This window comes from Bombus impatiens, unplaced genomic scaffold (assembly GCF_000188095.3).
Source record: "Bombus impatiens unplaced genomic scaffold, BIMP_2.2 scf_0276, whole genome shotgun sequence".
NCBI classification, from domain to species: domain Eukaryota; kingdom Metazoa; phylum Arthropoda; class Insecta; order Hymenoptera; family Apidae; genus Bombus; species Bombus impatiens.
The window spans coordinates 425,655-448,095 of record NT_176695.1 but is presented as its reverse complement, the minus strand read 5'-3'; the positions used below and the strand labels follow the sequence as shown (position 1 = coordinate 448,095).

The following is a 22,441-nucleotide window of genomic DNA, read 5'->3' as shown; positions in this document are numbered from 1 at the left end:
TGTTTTGAAGTTTCAGTTACGAAGCTAGATACAGTGGCTCACGAAAGTATTCGAACGCTTACACTTACAAATTTCAATTAATAAAATGAGGTGTACTAAACTAATTTGTTAAAATAATTTGGTATCTATAGTGGCGGGAAAGTGTCAAGATTACATCAGTAAAATTTGAAAACGATTCAATAATATAGACAGGAGTTGTGATACATTTATTAGAAACATTCATGTTAAGTGTCTCACAAAAGTATTCGAACGATGTAATAAAATGATAGTTTATTTATTTATTATTGCTCAGTCCGTGCCTTTCGGTTTTGGACGAACTTTCGGTTTTACATCTCACGTTTATTTCTCTTCTTATATGTCTACCTCCCCTCTTTTCCACTCTATTCTATTGCACTATCTTAATTATTCTATTTCTAGAAACTAAAACTAGAAACTACAAATTAGCAACTAATGACTTAAAACCATTGCAACTTTGGTCTTTAGCCCTTCTCTTCTCTATTATTGCTTTCAGTTCTGTTAAACCTTCTCCAATCTTATTTAGCGTTTTTCCTATGTCCTTTGGTCCTCCTGTTATTTCACATTCTTCTATTACATGTCTCAGGTCTTCTTCTTTCCTTCTACATAGTCTGCATCTTTTTTCTCCCTCTTCTTTCCAGTATTCCTCTGCTTTGGTCTCGTTTCCACATCTGAATTTTGCCAGTATTCTTCTGTCCCTCCACTTCATCCTCCCTTCTAAGTACTTTGGTAATTTTTCTTTGGCTATATTTCTGTAGTGTATATTATATTTGGATTCCCTTATCCTTTTCCCCCTCTCTTCTGCTTCTCTCTTTCTTCTTTCTTCTATAATTTGGTCTGCTGTCGTCCTTTCTTGCTCCTCTCCTGCTTCTATCTGCGTCCCTCCCTTTCTCACCTCTTCTAGCGATAAAATGATAGTGTTTCATCTTCCTTCGCACCGAATGTAAACATCATTGCTAAATGAAAATATTCATACGTTCACTTGATGTTAGAATATCGTTTCAATAACGGTAATGTAAAAGTGTGCACAATAGTATTTAAAATGGATACCAAAAAGACTTTACTCTTTGAGATTTCTGCTACTACCTTTTGCTGTCGTTATTCCGACCTCCTTTTCTCTCGATTTGGGGATGGAAGATGCAATGGTGAAACGTCGCTGAAAACGGCTACCAAACGAGCGCTATCTTGATTTGTAGCCCGCTTATTCTGGCTGATCGGCGATTTATTTCTATGTGCTGTGCTCTGCGACTAGTTTAAGTTGGTTTGCTGTTAAAGCGTGCAGAAAAAGGAAGCGATAGTGTTAGGTATATAAATATATGTTTCAAGCATTGTATTTATGTAAGATCTACTTTCCATTTCGATATTTTTAATAGTATTTTTCAGTATTATTCTTTATTACGCAGAATGGTCCGATAAGAGAATTGGCACTTGAATATTTCCGTTGTTTATAGAGATCTGGGAAAATTTTATTAACAAATGTTGTTCAGTATAGAAGAAGCTATAATATGGCAGTAACAAATTTTTGCAGCTGGAGGAGTTTCGAAGATTTCAAAGTCACCTCCACTTTTTTAAATGGAGTTATATAATTTTGTATACATTAGTTGCCTCATACGACATTTTCTATAAAATATGTATTAATCTATCATGTTTTAATAATTACACTCTTGCTTTTCATAACATTTGGTCAACTTATCTGATATTTTAAATACATCTTTAGACCTAAGATTGTTTTCATTTTCAACTATTTTGAAGATGGTATCCCACTGGGGGTAGCCACCCACATGCTATATTGCTATATCACTAAGCTATAATATTTTACCAAATGTCCTACTGGGCAAATTGTAAAATGTAAATAAATAAATAATAATAAAAAAAAATTTTCAACTATGTCATATTAAAATCCTTCTATTTAATCATAAAGTGATATTAAAATTAGAAAATCAACGAGAATGTACTTACCATATCGTGCTCCTGTGGTTTATAGATATACATAAATTTTTATTATTTTTTCTTTTGCTATTTGCCAGTTTTCCTTTACGAATTTCTTTCATCTATTATTCTTCTTTTTCTCATGGCCTAAAACACGCTCGTAAAACTCGTTCCACTTATTCCCTCTATTTTCAACATCCCTCCTCATCGTTAAACAATATACTTATCCATAACATGCCAATCTTCATCCGCGGTGTATCTCCATAACATTCCCATCTTCGATATTCTATACTATTTCGTACAATTTTCTGAAACAAAAGAACAAAAAAAGCTGACAAACAGCTTCCCTTCTGCGCGTACTATTCTTCCACTTTCGTTGATTGCCGTCAAACCGTTCATCTTCCACGCAAGGAATCTCTCTGTCGAATAATCGTTGTTGGATTTCATCTGTTCGTTAAAAAAGATCCCACGCAGAATAAACACACAAGATCCGTTCAGTATCTTCATTTTAGCTTGGAAAAAACTTCAAGGAGAATCGTAAAACGTTAATGAAAGAGAAAATCTTTAAACCACGAGATTTAGACGTAGCTCGTTTGTAAAAACGGAGAATCCTTCACGCGTCTAACAGGCACGGAAACTCGAGCGTTTAGCTTTGCCTCTTTTGTTCGTTCCTCGTGTCTCTTTATTTTGCTAGGATGACGGACAATCGACGAGACTGCGTGGGGATAGGGACGAAAGATAATCTTTCGTTTTCATTTTCGCGCTTTAAAAAGCCTTTGTCGGATTTTTGATATCGAAATGAATCGTTGCGTGACTCACGATAAAAAAGTCGAGGGGATACGACGGAAAAATTCACAAGGGAGAAACGAGTCTCTTTATACATCGATGATCGAATATGAAGCGATAGAGAGGAAGATAATCTGAAATGAAATAGGCTGGATTTCTCGTCCTTCGTTTTCGGCTCGCGTTCTCATTCAATTAACCAAGGGAGATGCAGTTAACGATTGTTCGATTATTAACCATCGATTATTAACTCTTCTTTTTCTCTCTTCTTTTATTCTTTTCTTTCCTTATGATCCTCTTGCAACGTTACGTTTGAGATAACGCGCGTGGTTTATTGTATGTAAATTTACAAAAGCTTAGGTAACCGCTTTGTGGAAAATCGGCGGCGGTAACACGCGGCAGGGATGATTTAATCGCTATTACCATAATAGTGAATAATTTTCTGGCCAGCCACTAATTATTAATTACGCACCAACGATCCACATGCTATCACCGGGATCGATCTTTGACGTTAACTTGATCCCGCGAAATTTATTGCCGATGAATCGAGATTATCTTTGACATTTTTGTTTCCCGAGTTTATTCGATACTTCCTTTTTTATTACACGGCGAAGTTTTAAGATGAACAAGTTCGCTGGTCGAATGGAAACTTTCCTACCACTGCTTCGTGTTCTGTCTTACGGACTTGCGTCTTTTTCTTAGCAAAGAATGGAAGATAAACCGTCTAAGTAGTCAATTTTGGCTTTTCTTTCAAAATTTTCTCAAGAAGGTCTGTTTCTTCTGATAAAGCACACGAAGAAGTATCCGGAGAATGCGGAGAATTCCAATTAAACGAATACAGAGAGAATGTAAACACATGGTGTCGTAACGTAAACAAGCAAGAGGAGAATCATAAAAATAAATCAACGAGTCATAAAAGAAAAAAAAGTTGTGTCTTTTTAGTTTCAAGCAATTTTATTTATTTATTTATTTACGGCAATAAACGAGCAAAGCTCTTTCAGAACGTATAGAAAAACATCGCACGTATAGAACAAAACAAAATCTTTCGCTCAATGAAAATCACAGGTAGATCAAAAAATCACAAGTAGATGATGTGAGTTGTGATTAGCCTAGAACAGGAATAGTGTCGTAAAGAAAACACTATATAGAATGTTTAACTTTATCGACGATGTCAGAGACAAGGTGAAAATAATTATGAAATCTGTTGCAGATTTTATCAATGGTATCAATGTGATCGTATTTAGATATATAAAAGGGCTAATAAAATAGGTTTGGATGTGTGACAGTGTGAGATGTTACATGTAATTTCGCTAGATTAAGAAAAGCAGGACGATCAATTCTATTATTAACAATGTTGCGCAGAAGCATGCCACAACAGTACGTCTGTTATACAGAGGATATAAATTAAATCTAAATATTATGCCATACCATTTGTGGTTATTCCGTTTCATAAGAGTATATCTTAAAAGATAGGAAACAGTTGCAGATAGCAAGAAGTTGTGTTGAATTTTTCAAAGCCGGTCTCGGTGTTTTGCTAAGTGCGGTATCCCATATGGCAAAAGTATATTGCAGATATGGAAGAACCAGGAACAAGTATAGGCAAGGCAGCGTACTAGGATTTTTAAAAGTTGGAACTGGAGCTCTGTTGTGTTTTTGTAAAATGAGTTTTATTATGTATGTTCTTATATTTCGTGAATGTACAAATTGTTAAGCATATTTGCAATAAGTAAATATAAAGCAGATCCTAGCTACGAGTTTTGATTTTATTATACAGGGTGGTTGGTAACTGGTGGTACAAGCGGAAAGGGGGTGATTCTACGCGAAGAAGTCGAAAACATAGAATAAACATTTTTCGTTTGAGGCTTTGTTTTCGAGAAAATTGACTTTGGATTTTCGCTCGGTACGCGTGCGGTACGTTATAACGGATCTCACTGTAGATCGTTGTCTCGATGGAAAAATTAAAAAAAAAAAAATAAAAAAAAATTTTTATTCTATATTTTCGACTTCTTTTTTCGCGTAGAATCACCCCCTTTCCGCTTGTACCATCAGTTACCAACCACCCTGTATATAAGAGGCTAAACATACCGATAATTTAAATAGGTAAAATCCAAATATAAACTAGCAACAGGAGATTATAAAGAAACAAACGATAGACGAATAAGAAAATGACGAAAGAACAAATCGCGTACCGAGAGTAACACTGATGAATAGTGGCGCAAAATTTTTAATGAAATCAGCGGGGGCGTTACAATTTGAGCTCTATATGGAATTACCCTTAATCACGATGAAAATATCCAGAAGAACGGCTGACTAAGCCCGTAATTAACATTGTGCCATCGTTGTCAGATCAATATAATAGGAGAATCGCGAACGATATAGACGTGCACCTTAATTATTGCGCCACAGGCGGGACTGTGTAACGATGTGCGTTCAATAGCAAAATTTCATCGAGCAGCCAGGTGGAGATATGAAGAAGTGGCAGAGAGATGCAGGTTGAAAACAGCGTATTGGTATAATAAGCTGCTCTTTAAAACCAACCGGGCTTGTTTCGTTCAAAAGCCCGCCACGGAAGCATGCTTACAGGATTTTCGCTGCGATTCACCGTTCCTTATTTCGATCCTCAACGAGAACACGCCCGAGAAACAAATATTCTTGCTACCCGCTGGGCTGCTTTAAATTACACCACCAGCCCGGCTGGAAAAATCTCTCTCTTACTTCGTCTTTTTCACTTCACTTGCGCAACGTAATTATTTTCTTCGGCTAAAATGCTCCGTTTAAAATGTTTTTTGCGTTGTTGCGGAATTTGTTAATTGATTCCCTTTTTATTTGATCGCTTAATTTGCGTGAGATGGTTGCGTTACAATGGTGCAGATTTGATGAGAATGATGAAGGGAAAATGTAGAAGAAGACAGTACGAGTGATAAAAGGATCGAAAAGAAAGTAACAGAAAAAGAAAGGCAGGGTACAAATAAAATCCAATGTTCATTTCGGTGAATCCCCTCACGAAATTAATTTATGGCGATGCGTTTATTTGACAGGTTTCACATTTGTGTCGAACAAATATCTTGGCGAAATTCGAAATGCGACGACATAAACGTTTAATTATCGTTTCGCAAAAGCGGCTGCTGAAATGAAACGCATCCTTCAAAACGATTCAATTTCAATTCCGTTGCGTTTAAATACGCGTAACAGAAGCACGCAGGTTTCGCAATCTTAAAAGAATATGTTCGTTCGAATGGAAGGCCTGGTTCTTCGTAGGCGTTTCAACACCTTTTGTCGACAACGCGTGAATCTTCTAATCGGATCTAATCTTGATAAAACGTGGCTACGTATGCTTCGAAAGGAGCGGAAGTTCAGCAGGGACTTACAGTCGTAAGCGTGGATTAAGGCAGTAAGCATATAACCGGGACGGTATTATTATCTAAAATCTGTTCAGCCCTAGGTCAAGTGATTACACAGACCACGCAGCGGCCGTCCTCTGAGAATTCTTGGTTAATTTCAAAGATGGCTCTTGCTGTATCGTGTCGTGGACGAAGGCGAAAACGTGCTTCACCGTGTTTACTGTTCTTGCTAGAAGCCGAGGACATATAGCGATGTTGAAACTGTCTTGTGTAAACTTGTTTACTTAAAAAGTTAGCCACAAGCAATGGGGCTTGTATTATAGTTCAAAATTTCGATATTAATAGCATACGTTTGAAAGGAAAAGAGACAGACGATGAAAGATAGTAGATGATATATGAATACTTGTTTCGGTCATTTTCGATCCAATTATATTTTTGTAATGTTAAAAAATATCTGTAGTTTAAACAAAATTGAAGCAAGTCTTACTAACACGAAAAATTTTTCTTTGCAAAATTTTACGCTGAACTTCTTAAACAATTCGAAAAATTCATTTTGTTTACTAAAGGAGAGTAAGATCGTAGCAACGTTAACGAAATATGTATTCTAAGAATATAAAAATATTAACGTATAAAGTACACAAATGACATGAGAATGAGAAATGACAAAAGAGATATAATGCAAAAAAAAAAAAAAATGTACAAGCAGTAAATATTTTGGAAGATTTTTCACGTGGCTGCGACTATTGATTCGATATGTGACATAAATATTCCCCAAATTTGAAGTTGAAATTTTTTAAAATTTTGAATCTTTTTTTTTTTACATTCCTTACAATTAGCTATAATTTTCTAACTACTTTAATTATAAAATAAAGCGTAACAAAATGTGAGGGATTTGTTTTTCAACTAATTGCACGTCGTTGATTGATTATATATATCGGAGAGTTATGGCTTTTAGCTTTTTTCATTTCGAATCGCGCGTTTCCGTTTAGACACTTTCCACCGGAGGCCGGAGGGACCGTAAAATAAATTTCTGGGAACGGTTACGAGGGGCGAAACCGCACCGCTGAAATAACCCTTTGAGTGTCGAACGGCGATATATCGTTTTGTTGTGTACCAGCCAAAAATACAGGGGTTACGAACGCGTCGCTGAAACATCGGGAGATTGATGCCTCGGGAAGCTAACTACTGTTCGAAACTAACACGAATAAAACTAAACGCGTATAAATCTGTCGTACGAATAATCATACATCTGTGGCATGCTGTAAATTCAATTTAGGATATGACGCATACAAAAATTTCTTTCCATATAAAATGTATAAAATTTCATAATATTATCAGTTTGCTAGGAGAATGATATAGATAGGAAACGCAAATTCTTCGGAGAATTGGTTTAAAATAGAAAATTATTAATGAATCGGCCATTTATCATCAATCACTATAGATCAATTAAAATATAAGGAGACGTAAAATGAAGAAAAACGTCTCGTAGACGGTATCGTGAAAGTAATAAAGCAAACGATTTATGCATTAACTGGCACCTCGAGAGTACATTTTCAATAAAAATCGCGACACGGTAAAGGCGGTACTCCGCGTCACGTGTTACGATTGCGCGCGTGATTTAAATTTTAAATTTTCCGCGCGCGCGCGCGACTCCGTGGACGCCGGATGCAAATTTTAATGCATGCAAACCGTGACGAAAGCGTTTCGCGCGAATTAATATATTTGCCAGTAAGTGGAAGCCATATATCGTCCCTCTTCTGCTTGTTTTTCTTACTTGCGCGTCGATACAATGCGCTCGTATTTCTAAGTTATGTTCCAAGAGACGTTTACGCATGCCGTGACGTAGATCAAAGGAATGTAAAAATGGATTTCAACGAAAGGACTGCGTATCGAGGGGGAAAAATAACTGACAAGCGCCGTACTTGTTATCAACTTTCTAATAAGCTACCACGGAATAATGGCACGTGACAAACCTTAACAACACGCAGTTGCTAATAATACATTGCTTGTAAAAATAACGATATACGCCTTTCGCCTCTGTCTATACACTCTTTACTAAGGGTTTTCGATGAATGAGTAAAAAATAGCATTAAAAGAAATATATTTTGAGACACTTTCTTTTATACATACAAGACATTTATTCAACAATGACAAATTTGAATGGGGAAAATTGAGCAAAAGTCAACCCCTGATGTACAGATTTAATAAAATATCATCTAGAATCTATGAGAAATTTCTTGTCGAATTCGCAGGTCGTTGTTTGATACGTTCATGCGAAAACACAGAAAAATCCGTTCTCGGAACCAGCGTAACATCGTGTTCGATCAAACGGTTATATCTTTTTTCCTCTTTTCGACTTCTATCGCGATAAAACGGGGGCAAATTAAACTAATCGAGAACCACAAAATCCTAATAGATGAGGTGATTTTGGTGTAGGATGCCAAAGGAATACACGGCGGTGCTTAACAGTACATTTGTTAACAATTCTCGCCTTCGACTCTTTACGTACAACTCTCAATTCCAACTCACGATTCTCACTTCTCGGTTAAAACTCGACTGATAAGCAATAAGTTAAGATAGCGATCGAGCAGAGTACGCAATATAAGTTAAGATGAAGACTGGTCAAAAAAACATAGAGCAACTGAACTTTCTATGACGATGACGAGATAAGCGGATTTGTTAAGGGCAAGTTTTCGTTAGGAAAGTGAGGAAAATGAACGTCGCTGTTAATTGGTTAATCTACCATGTTGGTAGTGAGGAAGGATGCTAGCTGTCTCCGAGTGAAAGTGGCTAGCGAGAAGCATCATATGTGAGAAAAACCAGATTTCCCGTTTCTTTCCGGAGTGGATAATAAATTTAAGGAATGCTACAACTAAAAGATATTTGTTCGGTTTGAAGGATCTTAAGACGTTGGTCGTCTCGTCACCCATACCTGTGTGACGGGTATGTTTCCGTGGGGACCCGTCGCCCAAATATGGGTGACGTACTTCTTGTTCGAGTTAATTAAATATAGGATATTATGTATAGGATATACAACATAAAAATATTAAAAAGACATTATACCATACTTTTTATTAATTTATATTCTGGATAAAATATTACATTATGCAATATCGCATGGTATTCGTTAAAACATTCCAAACACATTTGGAGTTTTTTTGGATACTTCGAACAATATGTTGTAGTTTTTTTTACGTTTATTCTCGCTTCTTGGGGTGCGACAGTTTGCCTCTTCTTCTTGTAACATAGGGCGCACATCCTTCTTATAGGCTTGCCCTGCTGATTTTTACGAATCTCCAAATGGTGGGACACCTTCGTTTTCTCCCGATGGTTGTCGGGCACAGTATTTTCTGAAGACACATCGAGCCATTCGGAAACGAGAATTTCCCGAAATTTTTTTATCGATATTTTTTGTTTGTGGCTGTTTGGTACACAATATGAGCATTTGTTATAGTTGTTCCTAAGATTAAATGTAGTGCTAATTTCCAATACCACTTGATGCTTTTCCGTATCGTAGTGGCATGTGAGACCATCTGGTCGCTTCTGTCGATACCACTTTTTCCACTATTGTATGCAATTACCGCCAAAGGTTTCTGTTTCAGAGGACGTCCGCGATATGTAGAATTCGAGCTTGAAATCATAATGGGTGCATGTTTTGTTGATAATATTTCAACATCTTGAACATCTCTCCATTTAAGCATCACAATACCGTTCTTATCTTCTCGTGTTATCATTCCACCTGTCTTCAACCGGTACGACATTACGAAATTGGGCATATATTTTTTGTTGTGTCGTACAGTTCCAACGATATGGGTCCTAAAATTTAAAAATTTGACTGCTAACTGATAGCTGGCATAAAAGTTGTCGACGAACAAAGTTTGTCCTTCCTTTAGCAATTTATCCGCAAGTTCAATGCAGATGTTTTCAGCTATGCCAACTTGCTTACTTCCGGTGATATCTCGCTCAGAATATACTTTTGCAGACCATGTGTAACCTTCGGTGGAACACAGTTTGAATAGTTTTATACATACTTATGCGATTTCGTCGGTATGTATTGTCGGAATATTAGTTGTCCCCTCCAAGGAACCATTGTCTCGTCGACAACAATATCTTTACCTGGTGAACAAATTTTTTTGGTAATTGTCTATCAATATGTTCATGAGTGGTAAAACCTTTCCGAGTCCGCTACCCGGTTCTATAGTTTCGTTATTTGCAAAATGCAAGTTTCCTAATAGCAATTCAAAAACGATTACGGGACATTCTGCTGCGTGGAAATGAAAAATTGTAAAAAGGGTGCGTTGACCAATATTTAACAAGCGGTACCTGTACTAGACCCATCCAAACCACTAGTTCGATAAATTTTATAATTTCTTTGGAAGTGGTGGGTTTCCATTTCTGATGTAATTTTTTCTCTGCATATCTATTAGTCTCTGTGACTAAAAGGCTTATCACTTTTTCATCAATGAATAACGAAAACACTTCACTTGCGCTAATGTCAGATGGCAAATCCATCAGAAGTTCGCTTTTTCCCGTGAACGGAAATGTCAGTTCCCCGTTAGCGAATTCGTTCCACTGAATATTGTTCAATGAATCATCAATAAAGTCCAATTCCTCTTCTGCGTCTATAGAAAATTCTTCCAACATGTCTTCAAGATCTTCACTTGCATATGCTTCCTCAATATCCGAGTCCGAACTCAATGAAATTCTATTTCTAACTTTTTTTCTAAAATTCACCATTTTGTCATCACTACTCTCCTCACTTTCAAATATATTTTCACGCTGTCTACTGAACATTTTGAGGATGAAAAGATCACTCTCGTGCGTCTCACAAGAAGTATGCTTCTCGACTGAATGAAAGATCTGGGATGTCCGCCAAGAGATCCCTCGGAATACTCTAGCTGGAAAGCTTATCGCTTTCTCCAATTTCGGAATTAAATAATTTGTTCTTTACAATGGATAGAAGGCGATACAGCAATGAATTCCCGCTTATGGCTCTGTTTACGTTCTGCGTACGACGGTCGGATTTGGGCCTTGCGAGAAACTTAGCCGAATTACGCTGGGCGACCAACGTGTTAAATAGAGAAATCGTAAGACTCATGGCGGGTCCTTAAGCTTGTTAAATGTATGCAATGAAGATGTTTAGACATCTGGAAACCATCTTGTCCGAGGGATAGAATCCGCTTTGTGTAGCAGGCCACGGGACGAAACAGATATCGATAGTTCATTAGGCCTGTCGGCGCTAACGTTTCGGTGATACTTGTACCGAGGAAACCGTTGAAAAGTTTTGTTGTCGAGTGCCACTAAATAGCTATGTGAATGGCGAGAACACGGTATTATGTCTATTCGCATAATTCTACATTCATGAAAAAAAACGACTTCAACCAGGCGGGTGAAGCTTCATTCAAAATATACGTAGCTTAATGGGTTGTTGACTTGGTAATTGCCATCAAAGTACTACGTACTTCAGTCGTCTGTAACGAGGCTGATTAGGAGAACGTGTTACTTCCTCCATTTAACCTTGGTGCTATTCTGGACTGATCTTGATGAGAAATGTGGTAAGAAATATAATACACTTTCCCGATAATGGCTATTTTGTTCCGAGACTCGTTAACAACCTATTAATCACTTGATCTTACGTGACCAGTTCCTTTGGCAACCTACAGGTTCCAAATAAAACTAATTAACCCAAAGTTGTACGAACTTTTGCTTTCTGAGACCTAATTTTTTTTTCGAATTCCGCCTAATGAAAATGGGCAGATTCGTTCAACCTTTTACTTTCTATAGAAGAAAACGGCCAGTAAAACCCTGGAAACAGGTAACACGTGTTAAATATTTATACGAACTTTTGTTACCTACGTCGTCATTTTTGCTTTTTTATACTTTCTCCTACCACCCAACCATCCTCCTTCTTTTCTTTCTTTTTAGTTTCTTTTTTAGTATCGCGTCTTTTTTCTATTCGCTTAACGGCTTAACCATACACGACTGACGTAAACTTTATAACGAACGCGACGTAGGTATTTGTCGGTACCCGTCCAGGGCAGTATCCGGTCATTTGTAACAAAAAATGGCTACGCGTTAAAACGGAGGAGGGACGCGATGTATGTTCTTTGCCAGAATTTTTCTGTTGACGAGCTTTTGGGCCCAGCCAGCAATTTTCCCGAAACTTCAGAAAGTTGCAGCGCCGCTGTTTGTTCGATCCTGACCACGTATAGTGATACGTCCAGCACAGTGGTTCGTTCAACGTTTCATCTAGCATTTCGTCCCTCATCATACGATTTCCGGCTCGCTATCCGCCGTGTCGGAAGCCGTTATGGTTCGTGCGAACGTTTCAAAGTTTCGCGACGACAAACGATCGAATTATGTTTGTGCAACCCACTATATTGCTGCGTTCGTTCTTTTTCTTTTCTTTAGCGAAAAATGTTATCCTAAAATGAACATGCATAGATTACGATAACAAGAAGAATTGATTTTCGTTGGATTCTCGATGAATAGCTCTTCAAAATTTCCAGTCACGTTCGTCTTGCAGGAGAACTAAAATAAATTCCTGTTTTTTAATTATTCGAAGCTGTAATTACATCGGTCCGATACTGTGGAATAATGATTCTTTTCAATACTTTATAGTAAGCGAAGTGCACAGAAATGGAAATAACCTCTTCGTTAACGTATAATGAAATCCTATCCCCCATCGCTTTTACCGTTCGTGTTACATTGAAAACATATAAATTGTCCGATAAAATATTCACGTGTTACAGGATCACTTCGAAGTAGTTCGTTGAATTTATATATTTATTTATAATGGACGAGTATAACACGCGAGAAGGGGGTGAGATTACGACCACAACGTCGAAACTTGGAACGCGTCTTTAAATCACCGCTTTGTTTCACGGGACAAAGTGAAACAAGCTGGTAATTTGTTCCAGCTTCCTTCTATTCATCGGCGTTACGTAACACTTTAATGGACTGCCGCAGATTCCATTGCTTTACTCCTGCACATGCTTCTGATGAATATCTTTGGAGAAATGGACGCGACCAAGAATCACTTAAATTTCTTTCTTATCTCACATATCCATTCGACATTCGTTCGACCATTATAGTCTGGAATATTCTCCGAAAACAATTAAACGAACAGGCAATCATTTTTAAATCGTTTCGCTAAAATACAAGCATATTAATATTGTAACGTGGAAAAAGCTTTATACTTGCGCCACGTTTCGTTTTGCAAAGCTTCTGAAATATGTGCATTCTCCCGAGCAAATATTTTATATTTGCATCATTTGCGTTAACATCCATTCGAACCTGTTTTTTCTCGCTCTTTTTTTGACTACATTGATTATTTGACGAATCGATCGTCGGAACGAATTCGCCTTTCAATTAGTTCGGTTAGCCAACGAGCGTTCGTTGCTCCTATCAACGAAACACCTCGCATCGTTAGCAATCATGTTCCATTATTCGTCAATTAAATACTTCGCGTCTTGTTGGATTTACGTCACGTCGTGTTTTTAACAGGACAACTTTGTTCATTCCATTGTCGCGTGAAAATTTAAGGAAGTTAATGTAAGTTAGCGCCGTACAGTAAATCGGCTTTTGATAAAAATTTCGTTTATGTTTGATGGCGCGAAGCAATTATTTGCAAAATTATTTCACGACAAGCTATCAAACGCTATTATCATCACAGAAAACACTTATTTCACGAAATACTTTCCAGCAGGACGATTTATCGTCGTTTCGATAAAATGCAGCAGAATAAAATAAAATAACGAAACTACCGCGTGAAAAAATAGGAATCGAAATATCTTTTCTCTGTAAAATTTGCAGAAAGAATAATACGTATAATATTCTTTTCTGGTATTTTCATTCATCTCGAATTTAACCCAATTCAACTATTTACACGTAAATATCTACAAAAGTTTGTTACAATCGTTATTATTATTTCTTTCTATATTTCATTATAAACTTTAATCACTTAACACATGTGTGTATGATACATATATACGGGCATATATTGTTTTCAATTTACCCAATTATTTTATCCACTAAACTTTATGGATTCAAACTACTCTATTTTTTACGAAAATAAATATTTATAGAACGTGTTACAGACGTGTTATGGAACGTGTTACTTGTTTTTTATTTTTAAAAACACAGATACAAAAAATATTCAATTATTTTTATTAGTAAACCGAAAAGGAATTTATATATCAAGGGATAAAGGATTAGAATTCAAACTTAAATTTCCATGTTTTCATATCGTAAGTACTTATCACTTCGTGAAAAACACCATATTTCCCTCGCATTCACGGTTTGACTTACCATCGGATCGTGGTAAATACATTTACCGGTTTGTTCCGCGGAGCGAAATATGCATGGAAATTACCGCTTCTCGTGGCCCAATGCTCCACTAAATCACATTGTCGGAAGAGTGAAAATTGTCTTGGGAAAGAAGGTAGATAAGTACAGCGTGTGGATATCTTGGGAGGGTGGCGTATCAGCTTTGCCAATCCCACGTCCTTTTGGCTCTGTACGTCTGTGTTGGTACCACGTATCACACTTACATATACGTTCGAAAAGAGTGCCAGAATACTTGGTAGGATGACCTCGGAGATTCACGATGGCAACTATTCGGCGACGAAGGTTTAGCCTCGCTCGTAACGTTCTTGCAATAACAATTGATGCATTCATGAGGAAATAGTGCGCAATAACTCGAATTGAGTGTACTCGCGACTATTCAACCTGGCCAAGAAAATATTTACCCCCATCAAAATTGCACTTAAGCAAATATTTTTCCATATGTGGACTCGCGAATTGTAGTAGATCCACAGATAACGCAAGAGTTTGTTTTTTCAAAAACTTAAGTGCGATAACCTATTGTTGGAAAACTTATTTCATGTGATATATATGTTATTATTGTGCTCTAAAATAAAATAAAGTAGAGAAAAGAAAATCCTATTGAAAAAATCAAAAGGGAGCAAGTATATCCTGTGATGAATGCAAAAAGGCACTACATGTGAGTCTAATGCGATAGATATTTATGGGATTTATATATTCATGGGAAATTTAAAGACGTATACATGTTTGAAATTGTTCATAATATACGAAATTATATAAAATGTCCTTTATAATAGTATGGAATCTAATATTCGTTGTAATCTCTGGTAACTAAAACAAATTTCTATTCAGGTTCTATTTCTTTGATTACGTTCATAAAAATGTGAATTTCCATAAACATCTACTTATAATCTTCTGACCTAATGTTTTTTAGAAAAAAACGCACTAATCAAGTTGTATTATCCAAACCCATGTTGTTTGAGAGCTATATTTATTACTATATTTATAATTGCGCTCATCAAGTTTGCTATAATTAAATAATTTCGTAAATCTTAAGAATTTATAAGAGTTCTATGCATAGTCTATTTGCGCAGGCTGCTGATAATTCATTACCGTGTTCTCTACTGTAAACGAATATGTACTTTATATTATAACTAAGTGTCGTGAATGGAGAGTAAAGAAATCTCGTCCAATCATTATTTGAATCGTCGTAACACGAGAGCGAGAACGAAATTTCTGAAACGGGATTCAATTCGCGGAGAAAGGAAAACACTTCCATCGGAAGTTGTCGAATTCGTTACGAAAAACTTTATGACTGAGCAATGAGCAGGAGCTCGTTCAAAGTTATCGAATGAAAGTAATCCGATACAATCGTTAACAGTAATCCTTCAAGAATCGAAAATAGGTCATAATTACGCTAATGATCCGATCGCTTTCGTCAAGAAGAGTATTTGATCAAATAAAAAAGAAGAAAATAAAAAAGAAAAAACTTCAATGTAGCTCTTATTCAAACACACTATGAGGTTATGAAATCATTTGCCTTTATATTGACATCTACATCTCCCATATAGAAACCTCTATACATACCGCTGTCAGTGTCTGTCACAGAATTTTGTATAAAATTATACACTTCCTGTTGAAATATATTCTATTAGTTGCATAGAAATCGGGAACAGTATTATAGTACAGTATTGACATACTATAATATTTATTATAGTATTTACAAGTACACATTAATTAATTTGGTCTAAATAAGTATTTTAAGAAGTTTCGTATCATTTATTATCATATATAGATGTATACAATACATATTATATACAATTATATTAGTATATATGACTAAAAAAATTTAGAGGCAGAAACTTATTTATTAGTAAAGCGCAAAATACATCATATAACAAAACATTATTGCAAAATGAGAGAAATAATGCTATCCTACCTTAGAACAATTATTCAGTAGAATTTCAATTAAATCGAACACTAATTAAAACTTTGTTTTACTCTGCTTTATCTGCTAATGGTAAGAGTACAAGCCTGAATGAAAATTTCACTCTATATCGAGAGCGTCACACGTGCCATCTTGTTAAGTTAGCCAAAACTTAATTTTGGTGGCGTCTACAGCGATCGTAATTCGTGTTCATTCGTTCTGGAGCACACAGCGAAGTCTAATTTCCTTTACCCACGTTTCAACCCCTCGAAAGAGCGCGTGTAGTTTTCAAACTCAGTGAATTCCACTCGACGAGAGTTGCAGCATCCGTCGCGGCCGGTTGACCAGAGAGAGCCAAGCGAGTGAATGCAACGCCGCACTCACGCCGCGTCGCATCGCACGCGTCGGGTCTCCAGAACGTTTTTGCAGGAGTGTTTCCCGTCCTGTGACGGGAAAACGACACGCGACGCGTATACACGCCGTGCAAACCGACTAATTAGTATGTTACTACCACGACTACGATTCTATAAAGCGGTCCAGCACTATGCTGGAATACGAAATGTACTCTGACCCTTGAAGCGGTGTCCCCGTTAAATGGGCCATCTTTATTTATCGCGGTGCAATGTACGGGCGCATTCAGCGATCACCCAAGGATATCGCGATAAGATTTCGCACCACTGAGACTCCAGAGACCCACGTAGACACCGTGAAATATTTGAATAAAAATAATTAATGTGTCGGATATTTTCCGCAAACTACAACATCGTTAAATGAACGAATAATAATATATTTATAATTTCTTACAATTACAATACTCTGTACAAATTCTAACAATGCTATCGCAGTTTGTACCTTTGTACATAATTTTTATTTCAAGAGTTAGTATTATTATGTTCTTACTTTTATTTTATTATTAAATACAATTTTATTTGTTTTGTTTTACATTTGATGTATAAAAACCTGTCTGCAATCCAACATTTCCAGAGTGATGCAGGATGCTAAGTTGGTTTTTAATCTAACCTTAAGATATCCATGTAGCTTCTTGGTACTATTTATGCTAATTTAATTTACAGCTTTGCTATAACTCAACATGTACAATGGTGAAACCCTTATAATTATGCGTCGAATGTTTTTGATTCGCACCTCCCTCGAGAGAAAGTGCAAGTAATATCATGGCCGGTGATCATATTTGAATGTAAATTTCAGAGAAATAGATACGCTGACAAATAGTGGTTACTCGTAGTTATTTCGTTTTGTCTAAATTATCATGATCGAGGATAAATGAGTAATAAGTAGAGATAAAATAAGAATAATGGTGTGAACGGTCATAATTGCATTTTAACGAATCTTGAATATTAAATGTACGATATGAACGAGTTATAGGCTTAAAAACGACCGCTATAAATTCCACTGATATTCATTCTCGTTGCGTTTTATTACACACCGGGTGCATCTCGAAATGTTGAAACACGAGATGCGAGTTTTGAGGAGTAAAGTTATGCGATACCTAGTATTAAATTATGCTTAGCCAGGCAAGGCGACCACAGAATAATCCATTCGCGCATTAATTAATTATGCAGGCAAAACTTTATTTACACGCACGCGAAGTACAGCAGGCGATTGAACAAAAATTATATGGTACACGTTTTTATGGATTAAAAAGCATTTGCTGAATCACGAATTTTCGAGTTGCGTTACCCAACCACAATTAGGATTATGGCTAATCAACAATCAGATACAATGATACAATGGCTCACGAAAATATTTGAACATATTGTGGGAAAGTATAGTGCTAGTAGGTTGGGTAACGGTATGATTAGTTTCAATATCGTTCATGCCAACACAAAATCAATTATGAAGCTCCGTCAGTCTATATGCACGCGGTCATCATTCGTCACTCACTCCTCTCGTTACAACGGTTCCAACGCTCTTTTTTCACGCTGACCATCCTCCTCGACAACACTAATTTTTCAACTCACGACTGCCTGTTAATTCGTCTTTCTCCCTTAAGCATCCCTTTGTCTTTTCTCAAATAATAGTTCCACCATGTACGTGTTTCGCAATCGTTCGCAGCCATGGTCACGCAGGCCTTTTTTCCACGTAACTATTCGACTGAAGGAGGGACGACACATTGATGGGCCTGTCGGTACTCAGGCTTTCTCGCAACATTGTTTATGGTTCACCTGATATTTCTTAGGCAATCTGTCTACGATATTACGATACAGTACAGAAAGCTGTGTTATATAAAAACATTTTGAAATTTCATTAGCGCCATAATGAGACATGATTGTCATGATGATATCGGTAAAATTTGAAACTAACCTGGAAAAATGATCATGACGCGGAAACGAAATTTTCGATATGAGATTGATTATCAAGCCCAAGGGACGAAACTTTCGACTGGTAATCTTCTACGGACCCTCCTATACATTTATTATTAGTCGTATCGAGTATTGGGAATCTACAAATTTCTTAATAAGCCGTCTCGGTCTTCTCTCCATTTTGCAATGTTGTTCTTTAAGTAAATTATACACCTGAATATTGCTGATTCCTTGTGTTGCACGAATAATGCGCTTTAAAGTTCCGCGAAAGCAGATTACTTTCTCTACTTACATATCAGTTTCGGAGAGAACCAGAGATTGAGTGGAACGAATGATTACTCGTGTTTCCATTAGCTCCTATGTAAACGAAGCTTCGTGGAATAGTAGTTGATGTACTTTGACCCGGAGTGTGCAAGATTTATAAGATTTATAAGCCGAAGCTTTTCTTGTATGGTACCTTTTATTCGATAAGATAAAACGAGTTCAAGGATTGTAATATGGTCACTTCTATTTACTTATTAAATAAGAAATATCGATTCTTACGATCGATCTTCGGAAGGTATTCTATTCTAAGGTTTACGATAACTATTAATTTTTTTGACATCTTTTTTAAGATATTTAAAATAACTATCCAATATATTCTGTTGACATTTTACATGTATATTTATCCATGTTTCAATAACATTCACAATATTTCTTTTAAAGAGAAATAGTTAAAATTAACGATTAAATGTTTGATTGTTCGTCCAAAATAAATAAAGAACCAGATTATCAATTAAAATGGCTTTAAGCATGACAGATAACAAAGCGGCAGAAAGATATCAAAAAATATGGTTTTAAGAAAACTATCAGTTACTGATTCTCCATTCTTCAAACAACTATAACTTCCTGAACCTTGAAAATCCGAATATAGGGTCTTGCATATATATTTTCGAAATTATATTCTTTAAGAAAATGTAGAAAGTAGTTAATATTTTTAATGGTTCGAAGTAAAGCATTCCATTAAAGGAAATATGAGAAACAAAAACATCGATGATAGCCAGTTTTCAGAGTCAAACTACAATAAAATCTATCCAGGATAAAGATACCAGCGATGCGAAGCGAAATTTGTGGACTAAAAGTTGAACCGAGGTGTTGGAGAATTCTCAGTAAGTAGCCACAAACTCGGTAATCTCGAAAACTTCTCCGTTAGGTATCTTCTTATTCGGTTGTCTCGCTTCGATATCCGGCTGTTCCTTGCTGACCCTTCCCCGGGTTATTTCGGAAATAACGAAGCCTCCTCGAATTTGTTTATTCAGATTTAAATTAAGTCTTAATTGACGCCGTAGCCGCGGCTCGGAATAATTGAATAGTTCCCAGTTACCAGCCTGAATGTGCCGTATTAGACAGACCGCGTGATTATTAGCAATTTAAAAAGGGCCTGCTTAAGTGAATCGTCCTTAAAATATTCACCTCGTTAGGCGAATGTTATGTAAAACAGTTCAATTCGAGAATCGACCATATCTCTACAGTAAAGAACAAAATACGTTTTATTTGTGGATGCAATTGCTTTCGAACACACCTTTAATGTCTGTAAAAATGGCTACATCATAAATAAATAAAAGCAAAACCCAGTAAATGCAACCATATTACATTTACACCAAGAAGACGGAAACCACTAAGTATCCAATTGAATGGCACACACATAACACAAACAAGGCAAGGCAAATACCTAGGACCCCACTTAGGCACACAACTTACATGGAAACAACATACTAAATCAATTATGGACAAAATACGAATAAAAAGAAGACGGATGTACTGGCTAACTAGTCGAAACTCTAAACTCAGCTTAGAAAATAAACTAAACATCTACAAAATGATAATAAAACCAATTTGGACGTACGGGATGCCACTATGGGGGACAACAGCAATGAGCCACATAAATAAACTAGAGTCGTTACAATCGAAGATACTGAGAATAGTCAACGCCCCATGGTATGTCAGAAACGAGGATATACGCAAAGACTTAAAAATACCAACGGTCAAAGAAGAAATCGGCAGATACGTAGAAATTGTATTACAAGGAAAGAACGGTAACACATCCAAACCGGCTGGCTGCTAAAGCAAGTAAAACTCTCATAGAAACAAGACTAAAAAGAAAACACCCCATTGATCTCATTAAAGAAATGAAATTTTCAAACTCGAAGATGGTATCCCGCTGGGGATAGCCATCCACATGTTATTTAGCAATTAAGTTAGAAAAATTTACCAAATGTCCAGCTGGACAAATTGTAAAGTACAAATTAAATAATAAAAAGAAACCCCTTAATAGTGGAATCTGTTCGGTATTATGCAAATGCAGGTATAGTATTCACTTGTAAGTAGTGCGTTATGAATGTATGTTTGGAAAGGAAAACAAGTGTGACGCGACACTTGTGAAAATTGTCCCAAAGCGCAATCGTACGTATATACATCTATATGTCGGGTTATCATTAGGATTTAAGGCGCGTAATGATTCTTCGTTTGAATTAGCCATTGTTTTACAAAACAGAGAATATATTTACGCGAATAAACAAGATTTTACAAAATATTATGAATAATGAGTTTAATAAATGATAAGATTAACAAACGATAAGTTTAACTAATAATTGGATTAAAGAATAATAAGTTTAACGAACAATAAGAGGAACGAATAATATGTCTTACGAATAATAAATTTAACGAATAATGAGATTAACGATTGATAGGTTTTACGAATAATGAATTTAATTAACGCTATTAACAACGTTTCGGGGTTCAAACGAATCCACGGTCAACGGGATAACTCTTTACTATGCGTAGAATAATTTTAGACACAAAAATACGATTGCTGAGACGCTCGGTAAACTGCTCGATATATCGCTTTCCAAGGCGATCACACGAATGAATATCTGATGAAAATCTTTTTCACTGTACGACTGCATTTGTTTGTTATATGCTCGTTGGAAACATCGAGAAGGTTCCAATCGTTGTAGCTAGGCAATTTCTGTCAAAAGTTTGTTGTATACTCTTTGGAAACATCGAGAAAGATCCAAACGCCGTAACTAGGCAGTTTCTGTCTGGAGATTGATTCCTAATACAACGTGTGTCCCATTATATCGACATCTCTAAAGTACAATTCTATGTGATTTCTAGGGAGAACAATACAACCGATCCACACCTTCGTCAGGCAAAACGTTTATCCCGTGACCGTGGCTACGTTCGGCGACCAGTTGTCACCTCGAACCCACTTTCGCTTTCACAAATATCAAACAATTACAAATGACAATTGCTTAATTACAGTTATGATAAAATCTAGGCTAAAGCATTAGAAGGCTTCCTCAAAATTGCAAAGGGAAGGCTCCGGTTTTCCTTTCATCTTCGACATATATGTACGTTATATATCTCTAAAAGAGATTTTGTCCGTGTTAACATTAGAATTTAGGGCGCGTACCAATTCTTCGTTTGGATTAGCCATCGGTTTACAAAGCAGAGATTATATTTACACGTATGCACAAGTTTAACGAATAATATGTTTTACGAATATTTTTTTTATTGGACGCGTTTTATTGAACGCGATTAACGATATCCTTGGGTTCAAGCGAATCCACGGTCAACGGGATAACTCTTTACTATGCGTAGAATAATTTTAGACACAAAAATACGATTGCTGAGACGCTCGGTAAACTGCTCGATATATCGCTTTCCAAGGCGATCACACGAATGAATATCTGATGAAAATCTTTTTCACTGTACGACTGCATTTGTTTGTTATATGCTCGTTGGAAACATCGAGAAGG

General features: G+C 36.4%; 1 protein-coding gene and 1 long non-coding RNA gene across 2 annotated transcripts; both read right to left on the bottom strand.

The window, feature by feature from the left end:
- Window positions 1-433: 433 nt before the first annotated feature.
- Window positions 434-919, bottom strand: LOC117151551 (the record flags this gene model as incomplete). The annotated part of the gene is made up of 1 exon (XM_033320324.1): window positions 434-919. A coding segment is annotated over one exon (486 nt), but the record flags the coding sequence as incomplete, so codon positions are not given.
- Window positions 920-9,122: 8,203 nt separating this feature from the next.
- Window positions 9,123-10,250, bottom strand: LOC117151553. The gene is made up of 2 exons (XR_004461575.1): window positions 10,015-10,250; window positions 9,123-9,884 (listed from the first exon to the last, which is right to left on the bottom strand). It is a non-coding gene; the product is annotated as an uncharacterized LOC117151553 (long non-coding RNA).
- Between the last annotated feature and the right edge of the window lie 12,191 nt (window positions 10,251-22,441).